General features: G+C 48.2%; 1 protein-coding gene across 4 annotated transcripts in view; it reads right to left on the bottom strand.

Moving 5' to 3' along the window:
* Positions 1 to 14,424, bottom strand: part of LOC120986318 (RING finger protein 112-like) — a 248,188-nt gene that overhangs the window by 29,571 nt on the left and 204,193 nt on the right. For 3 of the 4 annotated variants that reach the window (XM_040414829.1, XM_040414833.1, XM_040414832.1), the window contains 3 exons: positions 13,812 to 13,862; positions 13,681 to 13,725; positions 10,776 to 10,862 (listed from right to left, as the gene is read on the bottom strand). The exons of the other annotated variant lie outside the window; for it this stretch is intronic. In XM_040414829.1, coding sequence (XP_040270763.1) covers positions 10,776 to 10,862; positions 13,681 to 13,725; positions 13,812 to 13,862 — 183 coding nt within the window. The remainder of the gene's footprint in view (positions 1 to 10,775; positions 10,863 to 13,680; positions 13,726 to 13,811; positions 13,863 to 14,424) is intronic. 4 annotated transcript variants of the gene reach the window in all.

Genomic DNA, 14,424 nt, shown 5'->3' with positions numbered 1-14,424 from the left:
ACCTTACACATTGCAGAATCAGCTAGCCCATTCTTTGCAAATAGTAATTATGTAAGACTTCAACTCCCCTGTGGGGGAGTTGCAGAAGAAGTGAACACTTGCTGCCCAGTTCCCTTACAGAATACATTGTGATTGCTGGTTGAAATATTTTTAAGTGGCAAAACACTGGATACGATCTTGATGAAATAAAAATTAATGTTAGGATAGTTTCAGAATTAATGATATCCATAGAAACTTTTGAGACCAGAACCCTAGGAACCTGAGTCCGAAGGGCCAGCAGTAGGGGTGACCACCACTTCGGTGGAAGAGGGGAAGACAACCCCGCTAAGTGTGATGGTGTAACACACCTAGTTGATCAGTTAGGATCTCAACTGCGGAAGCAATGGACATGCACTATTATCCCACTGCCCTTGTTCTTGGCTGTGGGATTCGCGGTTACTCAGTATGTACCCCAGGCGTCTCTCTCAGTCTTGGGCGGAGAGTTTGGGGTAACAAAATCATTTACCGCTATCCATCTATTTAATATTACTGCTGGAGAGGAAGGTCTCTCAGTATTACAGGAGTCACAAGTTAGTATGATCTTGTGCACAGTTCAGAGTTAGTATCTAGTATGCAATAGGTTCAGGGTTAGTATATAGCATGTCCTCAGTTTAGTATATTGTATGCCATAGGTTCAGAGCATGTCCACAGTTTAGTATATAGTATGCAGTAGGTTCAGAACATGTCCACAGTTTAGTATATAGTATGCAGTAGGTTCAGAGTTAGTATAGCATGTCCACAGTTTAGTATATTGTATGCCATAGGTTCAGAGCATGTCCACAGTTTAGTATATAGTATGCAGTAGGTTCAGAGCATGTCCACAGTTTAGTATATTGTATGCAGTAGGTTCAGAGTTAGTATAGCATGTCCACAGTTTAGTATATAGTATGCAGTAGGTTCAGAGCATGTCCACAGTTTAGTATATAGTATGCAGTAGGTTCAGAGTTAGTATAGCATGTCCACAGTTTAGTATATTGTATGCCATAGGTTCAGAGCATGTCCACAGTTTAGTATATTGTATGCCATAGGTTCAGAGCATGTCCACAGTTTAGTATATAGTATGCAGTAGGTTCAGAACATGCCCACAGTTTAGTATATAGTATGCAGTAGGTTCAGAGTTAGTATAGCATGTCCACAGTTTAGTATATAGTATGCAGTAGGTTCAGAGTTGGTTTGGGAGTATCGTCTTACACCAGTCAGGAACCACCCCACTCAGAGTTCCAGGACATTAATCAGAGCAGGTAACAGGCATATACTTGCGGTTAGTTGGTCCTGGCTAGGAAGCCAGCAGTGGGGAAGCCAGTGGCAAGAAGGTAGACAGTCCTTCACGCTGTTGTTAGGGATCCAGGTCTGGATATGTGGACAGAGTCCTCAGATGCAGTGGAGCTAGCAGGGTGCGCACTCCATTAGTGGAACACCCTGCTTAGCACCTGTCTTCTATTTAAGGGCCGGACGGTAAGTGGGCGGCGTCACAGGACGGCCCAGCAGCCACTGCGTTCCACGCTGGAGCGCAAGCCAGCGTAACAACACAGGTGGTCGCTGCGTTCCACGCTGGAGCGCAAGTCAGCGTATTGTCACAGGGAGCCGCTGTGATCCAGGCTGTACTGTTACAGATGGTGGGAGACATGGAGGACTTGCCGCCAGGTCCGGAACTAGCCGACCTCAATGTCTCCGGGAATCATTTTGGTACTGCACAACATCGGGACCCAACCCTATCCCGAGCATGGCAAAATGTATTAATAATAGCTCGGGAACCCCAACAACCGGGGGCAGAGTCGTGTTTCCCTATTTTGTGGTTCATCAAGAGATGTTGTATCGAGTAAACCAGCTGCGAGGTGAATCCATTGAACAGTTGGTGGTGCCCCAGGCTTATTGCAAACTCGTGTTAGAGTTAGCCCACCAGCATGTTCTCGGGGGTCATCTGGGAATACAAAAAACGCAGGACCGGATTCTACAGCGGTTTTACTGGCCCAGTGTGTTCAGAGAGGTAGAAGAATATTGTATGTCTTGCCCAACCTGCCAGATAACGAGCCCCCAGCCACATTTCCGTATTCCCCTGGTACCCCTCCCGATTATCGAGGTTCCGTTCAAACGGATCGCTATGGATCTCATAGGCCGGTACCGAAGTCTGCTAGAGGACACCAACACATCTTGGTTGTCCTCGACTATGCCACTCTGTACCGGAGGCGGTGCCACTGCGGCATACATCAGCCAAACACATAGCTAAGGAGTTAATGGAGATATTTTGTCGTGTGGGTCTGCCTAAGGAGGTTCTGACTGACCAAGGGACCCCCTTTATGTCCAAGGTCATGAGGGAACTCTGTAAATTGCTCCACATAAAACAGCTACGGACGTCCGTGTATCGTTCGCAAACGGATGGCCTGGTAGAGAGGTTTAATCAAACATTAAAAAAAATGCTAAAAAGAGTGGTGTCTAAGGATGGGAGGAACTGGGACCTTCTTCTGCCCTATCTCATGTTCACAGTGCGAGGGGTGCCCCAGGCCTCTACTGGGTTCTCGCCCTTCGAACTGCTATACGGCAGACACCCTCGCGGTCTGTTGGACGTGGCCAAAGAGGCGTGGGAACAACAACCCACACCGCACAGAAGTGTTGTTGAGTACGTCACCCAGATGCAAGAACGGATGGAAACAGTGTTACCTCTGGTTAGGGAGCATATGGAGGCAGCACAGCGAGCCCAGAGTAGGATCTATAATCGGCAGGCTCAGGTCCGTACCTTTAACCCGGATGATCGGGTATTGGTTCTGGTACCAACCGTAGACAATAAGTTCCTAGCTAGGTGGCAGGGGCCCTACGAGGTGCTTGAAAAAATTGGAGAGGTAGATTACAAGGTACACCAGCCAGGGAGGTGAAAGCCGGAGCATGTGAATCTGCTCAAACCCTGGAAAGATAGGGAAACCTGTATGGAATACAGCCCATGGCCAGGGTTCCTAGGGGAAGCGGTTTCGGCCCCTCTGTCTGAAGAAAGGGAAGCGACTGCCACAGTGAAAGTTGCTGACAGCCTCTCCTCTAAACAGGCTCAGAAAGCCAGGGAGTTCATTAGTCGGAACACTGATGTTTTCTCAGACCTCCCTGGACGCACTTCCATAGTCCAACATGACATTATCACTGAGCCTCAGGCAAAAGTCCGGTTACCCAAGGGTACCCGAGGCTCGGTGACAAGCCATCGCGGAGGAAGTGCAGCTACTGCTCCAGCTAGGTGTCATCGAGGAGTCAAAAAGTGAATAGGCCAGTCCGATAGTCTTAATACCCAAGCCGGAAGGGACATTGCGGTTCTGTAACGACTTCCGCAAACTGAATGAGGTGTCCAAGTTTGATGCATATCCCATGCCTCGAGTGGATAAGCTTATTGAGAAGTTGGGCAAGCCCGGTATTTTTCTGTGTTCGACCTCACCAAATGTACTGGCAGGTACCCTTGACAGAGGCTGCCAAGGAAAAAATGGCTTTTATTACTCCAGAGGGGCTGTATCAGTACAAGGTATTACCCTTTGGTCTACATGGCGCTCCTGCCACGTTTCAAAGGCTAATGGACATTGTACTCTGTACACACCGTTGGTACTCTTCGGTGTTCCTGGACGATATCGTTATCCACAGCACCGACTGGGAAAGTCACCTACCTAAAGTACAGGCTGTAGTGTACTCCCTTAGGAAGGCTGGCTTAACCACTAACCCAAAAAAGTGCGCAATAGGGTTAGAAGAGACCAAGTCCAAGTACCTGGGGTATGTAATTGGGCGCAGAATTATCAAACCTCAGGTGAACAAAATTGAGGCAATTAGGATTTGACTCCGACCTGTCACTACTCGGCAAGTAAAGTCATTCCTGGGTTTGGTGGGGAACTATATGAGGTTCGTCCAATTTTGCTACAGTCGCCGCACCATTGACAGGGTTTTTGAAGGGACGCAAGTCAGTGTCGGTTCAGTGGAATGAGCAAGTGGAAAAGGCTTTCTCAGCTTTGAAGTCTGCCCTGTATGGGTCTCAGGTATTGGTGACGCCTGACTTCAAGAGGTAGTTTGTGGTACAGACAGATGCCTCTGAAGTAGGCCTCGGAGCTGTACTCTCTCAGGACATCAATGGGAGGAACATCCTGTTGTTTTCCTGAGTCGCAAACTTACCCCAGCCGAGACTAGGTACAGTATAGTGGAGAGAGAGTGCCTGGCCATCAAATGGGCTGTAGGAAGGCGCAAGGGTCCGTCATTGACAGAAGGTATGTGTCACCGAGGTTCCTAGCCTCGGGGAGATAGGAACCAGTAATTTTGTGTCAGCGGCAGCTAGTGCTCGCTGACACTGTTTTACTTAGTGTGGCTGTAAAGACAATCCGGGCCGGTTCTTATTGGGAGCAGCCAAAGAGCAGGGTGTTCCCCACGTCCAGGCCAGGTTTTGGTCTGGGTTTAAAAACCCAGCCAGCAGCTCAGCTGGGTGTGGTATGATGCTCCAAGTGATAGTGGAGCTGTGGAAGCTCTGTGTTTTTGAGAGCTGAGGAGATCCGCCATGCTGCAAGGCTGAGAGCCGCATGAGAGCCGCCTGCTGGGAGTCAGGTGCCCTAAAGCCTGCTGTGGACTGCCAGGTGATTTATGTTGTTCTGGGGACGCTTGCTGTGTGAATTAACACCAGGACCCTATAAAGCATTGTTTTTTCTTTTATGTGTGAATAAACACTGGACTTTTGTTTTTCAACCGTGGTCTTGCCTCTGTATTGCGTCCACATACCCTGCCTACCAGAGCAAATACCTACAATTGGTGGCTTGGAGAGGGCAGGCGCAGCGAGGCTGGCGTGAACGCGTAAATATTTTTGGTTTGCACACAGGCGTATGTCATTTATCAAACCTGCTAGATTTAAACCTGTGACACGTGACAAAATGGAGGCTGTTCTGAAGGCCCTCATGGAGGCTAATCTGCAACAGCGAGAGACCAACCTGCAGCAATGCGAGGCAAATAAGCAGCAGCAAGAGACCAACCAGTTGCTGCTACAACACATGAAGGCTTTGCAAACAGCAAGAGCAACTCCAAGCATCCACGATACCCGGAAAGCAGTCCGTGCAGCCATCCCTAAGATGACACCCACAGATGACATCGAAAACCTACCTGGCGATGTATGGAAATGTGGCCACCAGGGAAAGGCTGCCCCAGGACCAGTGGGCTGAGGTCGTTGCTCCTTTCCTGGCATCAGAGTCTCAGCGGGTGTATTTCGATTATCTGGACGATCAAGTGGCCAACTACCCAAAGGTAAAGGGGGAGATTTCGGCAAGACTGGGGGTGAATGTGCTGGTCCGGGCCCAGCGGGTGCATCAGTGGGAGTTCAACCCGGCTGAGCCCGTGAGACCCCAGTATTATAACCTGCTCAACCTATTGCAAAAGTGGCTACAACATGACGTGCTGAGCCCCAATGCTATGCTGGACCGGTTGTTAGCAGACAGGTTCTGGAGGGCTCTGCCACCTCCTCTCCAGCAATGGATTGGCCAGGTCTCTCCAGGTAATGCGCTTCAGATGGTCGACTTGGTGGAGTGCTATGAGACGACCCGGAACTTGCAGGAGAGTTATTTTGGGAGGGGGGCAGTCAAATCCCATAACTCTCCACCCCGGACCCGGCGACTGGTGCCCACCAAACCCGCCCGGGATGTAACCCCTGTGGACCCTGCTCCAATAATCTGCTGGCGGTGTCGGGAGCCTGGCAATGTTCGAGCTGACTGTCATCAGGGGGAACCCATGGACACGAACTATGGTTTCCATCAATCATTGTATGCCAGGAAACTGTGTGCAGTGGGTGCTCCGGAGTCTCTGAACCACCTGTGCCAGGTGGAGGTGGGAGACACTCCAGCGGAGGCTCTGTTGGACTCAGGGAGTCTGGTGACCCTGGTAAGGGCTTCCCTGGTACGCTCCGCTGAGCACACCAGCCGTAAGGTCGGAGTCATGTGTATACATGGGGACTTAAAAGACTACCCTACTGCTATGGTGTCTCTGTCCACGGTTTCCGGCAGGTGGACCCACAAGGTGGCTGTCGCAACCAACCTACACTATGAACTTATAATAGGGAGAGACTTCCCAGGCTTCCCAACACTGTGGCCGGTTACAAGAGTGACTGACACCCATGAGACAGGGGTAACCCTAGCAGAGTGGCCCGGCTCAGGGGGGAGACCAGAACCCTGGGAACCTGAGGTAGAGGTGACCGCCACTTCGGTGGAAGAGGGCGAAACAACCCCGCTAAGTGTAATAGTGGGAGACATGGAGGACTTGCTGCCGGGGCCAGACCTGGCAGACCTCAATGTCTCCAGGGATAATTTTGGTACTGCACAACACCGGGATCCAACCTTATCCCGAGCCTGGGAAAATGTACTAATAGATGGTGAACCACAACAACCAGGGGCAGAGTCGGTGTTCCCCCGTTTTGTGGTTCGTCAGGATATGTTGTATAGGGTAAATCAGCTGCGAGGTGAATCCATTGAACAGTTGGTGGTGCCCCAGGCTTATCGCAAACTCGTGTTAGAGTTAGCCCACCAGCATGTTCTCGGGGGTCATCTGGGAATGCAGAAAACACAGGAACAGATACTATAATGGTTTTACTGGCCCAATGTGTTTAAAGAAGTGGACGAGTTCTGTAAGTCTTGCCCGACCTGCCAGGCAACTAGCCCCCAGCACCTTTTTCGCAGTACCTTGGTACCTCTCCCGATCATAGAGGTACAGTTTGAGCGAATCACTATGGACCTGGTAGGCCCAATACTGAAGTCCGCTAGGGGACACCAACACATCTTGGTTGTCCTTGATTACGTCACTCTGTACCCGGAGGCAGTGCCACTGCGACATACATCGGCGAAACTTATAGCTAAAGAGCAAATGGATATGTTCTCCCGAGTGGGGCTACCTAAAGAGGTCCTGACTGACCAGGGGACCCCTTTTATATCCAAGGTCATGAGGGAACTCTGTAAATTGCTGCATATTAAACAGTTACGGATGTCTGTGTACCATCCACAAATGGACGGACTGGTTGAAAGGTTTAACAAAACACTAAAAACCATGTTAAAAAGGGTGGTGTCCAAAGATGGAAAGGATTGGGACCTTCTTCTGCCCTATCTCATGTTCACAGTGCGAGAGGTGCCCCAGGCCTCTACTGGGTTCTCGCCCTTCGAATTGTTATATGGCAGACATCCTTGTGGTTTGTTGGACATAGCCAAAGAGGCGTGGGAACAACAACCCACTCATTCAATAGCGGATAGAGACCGTTTTGCCTCTTGTCAGGGAGCATATGGAGGCCGCTCAGCGAGCCCAGAGTCGGATCTATAATCGTCAGGCTCGGGTCCGGATCTTTAACCCGGGTGATCGGGTTTTGGTTCTGGTGCCGACTGTGGACAGTAAGTTCCTAGCCAGGTGTCAGGGGCCCTACGAGGTACGTGAAAAAATTGGAGAGGTAAATTACAAGGTACACCAGCCGGGGAGGCGAAAGCCGGAGCAGTTTTACCATGTTAATTTACTTAAACCTTGGAAGGATAGGGAAACCTGTACTGAAGACAGCCCGCTGCCGGGCTTTCTAGGGCAAGAGGTTCCGGCTCCTCTGTCTGATGCAAAGGAAGCGGTTGCCACAATAAAAATTGCTAACAGCCTCTCCTCTAAACAGGCTCAGGAAACCAGGGAGTTTGTTAGTCGGAACACGGATGTGTTCTCAGACCTCCCTGGACGCACTTCCGTAATCCAACATGACATTGTCACTGAGCCTCAGGCAAAAGTCCGGTTAAAGCCATACCGGGTACCCGAGGCTCGGTGAAAAGCCATCTTGGACAAAGTGCAGCTCATGATGCGGCTTGACGTCATTGAGGAGTCTAAAAGCGAATGGGCCAGTCCTATAGTCTTAATTCCCAAACTAGACGTGACATTACGATTTTGTAACGATTTTCAGAAATTAAACGAAATAGCTAAGTTCGATGCATATCCCATGCCTCGGGTAGATGAACTCATTGAGAAGTTAGGCCAAGGGTAGGACCTCACCAAAGGGTACTGGCAGGTACCCCTGACGGAGGCTGCCAAAGAGAAAACTGCCTTCATTACACCAGAGGGGCTGTACCAATATAAGGTACATATACAGTACAGACCAAAAGTTTGGACACACCTTCTCATTCAAAAAGTTTTCTTTATTTTCATGACTATGAAAATTGTAGATTCACACTGAAGGCATCAAAACTATGAATTAACACATGTGGAATTATATACATAACAAAAAAGTGTGAAACAACTGAAAATATGTCATATTCTAGGTTCTTCAAAGTAGCCACCTTTTGCTTTGATTACTGCTTTGGCATTCTCTTGATGAGCTTCAAGAGGTAGTCACCTGAAATGGTTTTCACTTCACAGGTGTGCCCTGTCAGGTTTAATAAGTGGGATTTCTTGCCTTATAAATGGGGTTGGGACCATCAGTTGCGTTGTGGAGAAGTCAGGTGGATACACAGCTGATAGTCCTACTGAATAGACTGTTAGAATTTGTATTATGGCAAGAAAAAAGCAGCTAAGTAAAGAAAAACGAGTGGCCATCATTACTTTAAGAAATGAAGGTCAGTCAGTCCGAAAAATTGGGAAAACTTTGAAAGTGTCCCCAAGTGCAGTCACAAAAACCATCAAGCGCTATAAAGAAACTGGCTCACATGCGGACCGCCCCAGGAGAGGAAGACCAAGAGTCACCTCTGCTGCGGAGGATAAGTTCATCCGAGTCACCAGCCTCAGAAATCGCAGGTTAACAGCAGCTCAGATTAGAGACCAGGTCAATGCCACACAGAGTTCTAGCAGCAGACACATCTCTAGAACAACTGTTAAGAGGAGACTGTGTGAATCAGGCCTTCATGGTAGAATATCTGCTAGGAAACCACTGCTAAGGACAGGCAACAAGCAGAAGAGACTTGTTTGGGCTAAAGAACACAAGGAATGGACATTAGACCAGTGGAAATCTGTGCTTTGGTCTGATGAGTCCAAATTTGAGATCTTTGGTTCCAACCACCGTGTTTTTGTGCGACGCAGAAAAGGTGAACGGATGGACTCTACATGCCTGGTTCCCACCGTGAAGCATTGAGGAGGAGGTGTGATGGTGTGGGGGTGCTTTGCTGTTGACATTGTGGGGGATTTATTCAAAATTAAAGGCATACTGAACCAGCATGGCTACCACAGCATCTTGCAGCGGCATGCTATTCCATCTGGTTTGCGTTTAGTTGGACCATCATTTATTTTTCAACAGGACAATGACCCCAAACACACCTCCAGGCTGTGTAAGGGCTATTTGACCATGAAGGAGAGTGATGGGGTCTGCGCCAGATGACCTGGCCTCCACAGTCACCGGACCTGAACCCAATCGAGATGGTTTGGGGTGAGCTGGACCGCAGAGTGAAGGCAAAAGGGCCAACAAGTGCTAAGCATCTCTGGGAACTCCTTCAAGACTGTTGGAAGACCATTTCAGGTGACTACCTCTTGAAGCTCATCAAGAGAATGCCAAGAGTGTGCAAAGCAGTAATCAAAGCAAAAGGTGGCTACTTTGAAGAACCTAGAATATGACATATTTTCAGTTGTTTCACACTTTTTTGTTATGTATATAATTCCACATGTGTTAATTCATAGTTTTGATGCCTTCAGTGTGAATCTACAATTTTCATAGTTATGAAAATAAAGAAAACTCTTTGAATGAGAAGGTGTGTCCAAACTTTTGGTCTGTACTGTATATATGTACCAATCCCTTTAAGAGTCCCGGATACACTATCTGGCGGGTGTTCACCCCCTCAGGGTTGAACAAAGGGGGGAGGTATGTAGGAAGGCGCAAGGGGCCGTCATTGATGGAAGATATATTTCACCGAGATTCCTTGCCTCGGTGAGTTAAGAGCCGGTAGTTATAAGAGTCAGCGGCAGCTAGTATGGCTGTAAAGCCGATCTGAGCCGGCTCTTACTGGGAGTAGCCAAAGTGCTGGGTGGGTGGCTTCTCCCCACGCTCCAGGCCGGGTCTTTTTTGGCCTATATAAAAACCCAGCCAGCAGTCTAAGCTGGGTGTGGTTTATCCTCCATCTGACAGAGAAGCTGGGGAGTCTCTGTTTTGGGACCTGTGAATTTGTACCGTGCTAAAGGGCTGATAGCGGCATGCAGGGAAACAGGCCCCTAAAGCCTGCTGTGGACTGCGGGTGGAAAACTGCTAACCTTGTGAAGATTTTGTTCTATGGACATTGCATGGTGTGAACAAACACCAAGGCTGTGAACATTTTGTTTTTCCTTATGTGTGAATAAACACCGAACTCTTTAGATAAGGCATGTCCAAACTGTGGCCCTCCAGCTGTTGTAGTTTTGCAGCAGCTGGAGAGCCGCAGTTTGGACATGCCTGGTTTAAGTTAAAGACTTTGTGATTGCCTCTATACTGCGTCCGCTAGCCTGTCTCCCAGAGCAAAACCCCACACATGGAATTAGCCTATAGGAGACAGTAGCGGGGTGCAGAAGTGGTAATGGCACTCTGGGTCATTACACACATAGTTCTGCACAGAAATGGAGCATTAAACGGTAAGATATTTGGAGTCAAGACTATTAGCAAAGTTGCTTGATTTTGTATTTTAGGTAAGGGCAGTCTTATAAATCTCATCTCAGTCTGCATTATCAGGCAGTTCTGTGCCAAAAACAAGCACCGAACGATTAGAGTTTTTAGACTTTTGGGGCACTAAAGGAATTTCACATGTAATAATAATAAAATAATGAGTTAAAATAAAATTACAAACCTCAGTTTCCTTATTTATATAGGATCCGGCATCATTTGTTTCACATTTCTTCGGGTCATACCAGTTTCGAATCAAAAAATCAAAGTACTGGAATAAAATAGAAAAGAAAATGACAAAATGATTCTGATGACCAAGTCTTGTGCTGGTTTTATTGTAATTTGTCTAGCTTTTAACTCAGGTTGCCATAGATCAAGCATTGCACTGGAGACCATGGGGGTTATTAATGACTATGATAGTCGATTTTCTGTACCCCTATATCCAGCTACAAGAAGAAGCAGGGGCCACAATAACATTTTCATATATTACCATTAGGTTATTATTGACAGTGATCTACATACAGAGGAATGCTGGAAGGACACATATCATATCTTCCCAGCATGCTCCTCTCACCGATCTGACAGTTGGAGGTGTATGACATCATTGTGATGTCACAAGTTTCCATGACCAGTGTTGGACTGGGGTTCCTTGGGCCCACCAGAGGAAAATATTATTGGGCCCCCAACCCTTATATCATCAATACAGTCTAATACATTTTGAATGAAAGAAATAGATGGCAAGTGATTAGCTTCAAAGACAGCTCCAAATATTTGTTTTCTCTTGGACCTTTAAGGCCTACTGTGGTTTCAGAGCCTGGGCCCACCGGAGGACCCTCTGCACCCCGGTGGGCCAGTCTGACACTATGAGATAAGAAAGCTTCTTGCCTTTAGGTCCCAGTGCTGAACATAGTATCACGGCCTATGGTGTACGCTGTGACACTGTTGCCACACTTGCGGTGGTTGCCCGCGGCAACGTATTGCTGTGAGAGCATGCGGTGGCAGTGTCTCGGCCTTCTGGGTGATTGCCGTGACATGGTTGCCACGCATGCTGTTGCCGGTGGTTACGTGGTTTGGTATGCTCGTGTGTGCACTTTCTCTTTAAGTGGCTTCCTTCCCCTGTCTGTAAGGGTTAACTACCTTGCTGGGTGTGGTCACTTGTGCTTCTTACTCTGGGTTCAGACCTGAGCGTTCGCGATGGAGCGCTCTGTAGGCGCGATTGTACGGGCGTTTGCAATCGCACATACAGAGACAAGCGAACGCCCATTGTCGCGCGTTCCCGCTGAAGTCTATGTACAGGAACGCATGACAAGACGCCCCAAAGAAGCTCATGTACTTCTTGGGGCGTCGGGCGTTTTCCCATAGGGAATCATTGGTTCTTGCCTGTCGAGCGTTTTACAGCGCGTAGGAACGCGCTGTAAAACGCTCAGGTCTGAACCCAGCCTTATACCTGTGAAAAAATGTGGGGGATTGGGTCAGCACAACCTGTATGTAGGTGCACATCACTATGGCGAAATACATATACAAACGGAAAATGCAAATGTGATCGCACTCTACATCCAGCATTCTGCCCTGCCTCCATGCTGGATGAGGCATTGGTGTACATTTTGGCCAAAGCGTAATAAGCCACTCACCACGTCAAGGTCGCCTCATTTGAGTGGTCCCTATCACTAGTTCCTACCTGTTTATGGGCCATGACAGCCACACAAAGTCCAGGGAATGCAGGTCAGCATGCAAGCCAAGCACACTCTGCTTTTAACCCCGTCCGGTGCCATTACAGCTTTCATCGGATCCAGGGATGCAAGTACCAACAGGCACGCTGAGCCCACTTATACCTGTGGCTTTAGGTCAGGAGTCAGTTGTACTCCAGCCCTGGTGTGTGCTAGAGTTAAGCTCCTTGTCTGGTTGTTACATCTGTCCAGTGAGGGCCACCCTTGTGGTCACCAGTGTTATCCCGGTGTCTCCTTCCCTTCCTGTCCTTATTTGTATGGAGTGGGTTATGTTCAGGGTGTTTGTATGTCTAGTTTAGTAAACATGACACCAAACACCACCAGACATGTAACACCAGACATTCCCCTGTCCCCTGTCTTATGTTTATTGCAGCTATGGGTGTCCTGGGTTCCTGTGTGGTTTGTGGTGTGTGCTGTGTCCTTTTAATGTTGGTGTGGACACCAGCACTTGTGCACGGGTTCCAGTCAGTGTGTCTGTGGCAGGTAAGTGTGTTATGGTTTCGCTTAACTGCCATCTCCATATGCTGTATGTGTTCCCCTCTCTTTGCAGCCTGGCCTCAGATAGTGACTCCTGTTCCTCCATGACTGGGATGAACAGGTCGTTCTCTTCCCGGCTCCTTGGTGAGGGATTACCAGGGCGACTTAGGGTCTATAGGAATCCAGAGTATGAGTCGTCCTACCATCGGGGTCCGCTCATACGGTGAGGAGTCAGGGAGAGGATTAGGGACGCTGTAGGAGATGACCTGCTCCCTTATTACTCCTTTTGGCCAGGCTGATTCCCTTTTACCCTTTGACACCGCACAGTGGGGGGTTTCCCCCACTCCCCGCCATCACACATAGAGCTCACTTTGAGCAATGTATTTAGTTTTGTTTGTGACAGGGAGCTTATATCCCCTTTTTCTCATAAACTTCCGAGCTGTCTGGCTGTAAGGCAACTGGCTTCAGCTTCAGACCTCCCCTAATGCTCTGTCTGCTATAAGAGACCAAGTATGATAGGCAACATTTGGATTATCCCATACCTTTGTCACCAGATGGCGAGAACCTGCACAGGACTCCAACAGTTGGCAAACAATAAAGTAAAGAACTGGCCCAAGGGTCATGGAAAAGACATAGAGGGACAAAGGAACATCAGGCCGGTAGCATGATGGGGGCCCATACTGATATTTTCTTTGGTGCCCTCTTTCTTCTATATCACTGTAACTAGGCACAGCTTGGCTATGACAAACACCTATACAGTTATGAATGTTTTTGAGATGATATGCAGATTTTAATTTAGGCACTGCATATGCATTTGGAAATGCATTTACCCGGATCTACATAAACCAGTGCAAACTTGTCATTTGCCATAATCACACGCTATACCTTTAATTTGTAGCGTTTATCACTGCCGATACCATGACAATAAATCTGGAAAAGAACAGAAATTATTACCATAAATGCAAGTAACATCCAAAAAGTGGAAATCAGTGACATTAACGGCATCGTTTTCTCACCTCAAGATAGTCAATGTCGGTTTCTTTTATGCTGGAATTCACATTGTACACCTGAAACGGTAAAAGACACTGAGTATTTGGGGGCTGCTGGTTTTGCTGTCCATCCTCTAGTTATCACCCATCCAGTGGATAGGGGATATTGTTTTGTAACTGCAATACCTTTTTAGAGGCTCTGTCCTATTAGACCAGGAGTGAGTGACCTCTGCCACTACAGCGGTTGTTAAACTACAACTCTCAGCCTGCTCCGTTCAATTCTATGAGAGTCCACAACCTCTATTACGCCATATCGGCTCCACAGAGGACAGTGTTCCATGATTGACTTCCTTCTGAAGGAAGGAGTTGCCTTCAGAGAAAAGAGTCAACGCACAGAGCAAAACCCTTCTCGTAAGACTTCACGCGACCATGTGTCAAAGGGCAACTCCTCTATTCTAATGGGTGCCACGTTTCACCTGTAGTGGAATATGTGGCCATCTGCAGCTTACTTGGGGATACCACTGGATCAGGGACGTAACTACCATAGTGGCAGACCATGTGTCTGCTATGGGGCCCAGAGCAAGAGGGGGCCCAGTCTTAGTTAGGAATATTGGTCAGGACTCTACCCTCTAGAGGAACA

The sequence above is a fragment of the Bufo bufo genome, chromosome 1 (assembly GCF_905171765.1).
Source record: "Bufo bufo chromosome 1, aBufBuf1.1, whole genome shotgun sequence".
NCBI classification, from domain to species: domain Eukaryota; kingdom Metazoa; phylum Chordata; class Amphibia; order Anura; family Bufonidae; genus Bufo; species Bufo bufo.
This window is presented reverse-complemented; position numbering and strand designations above follow the sequence as displayed.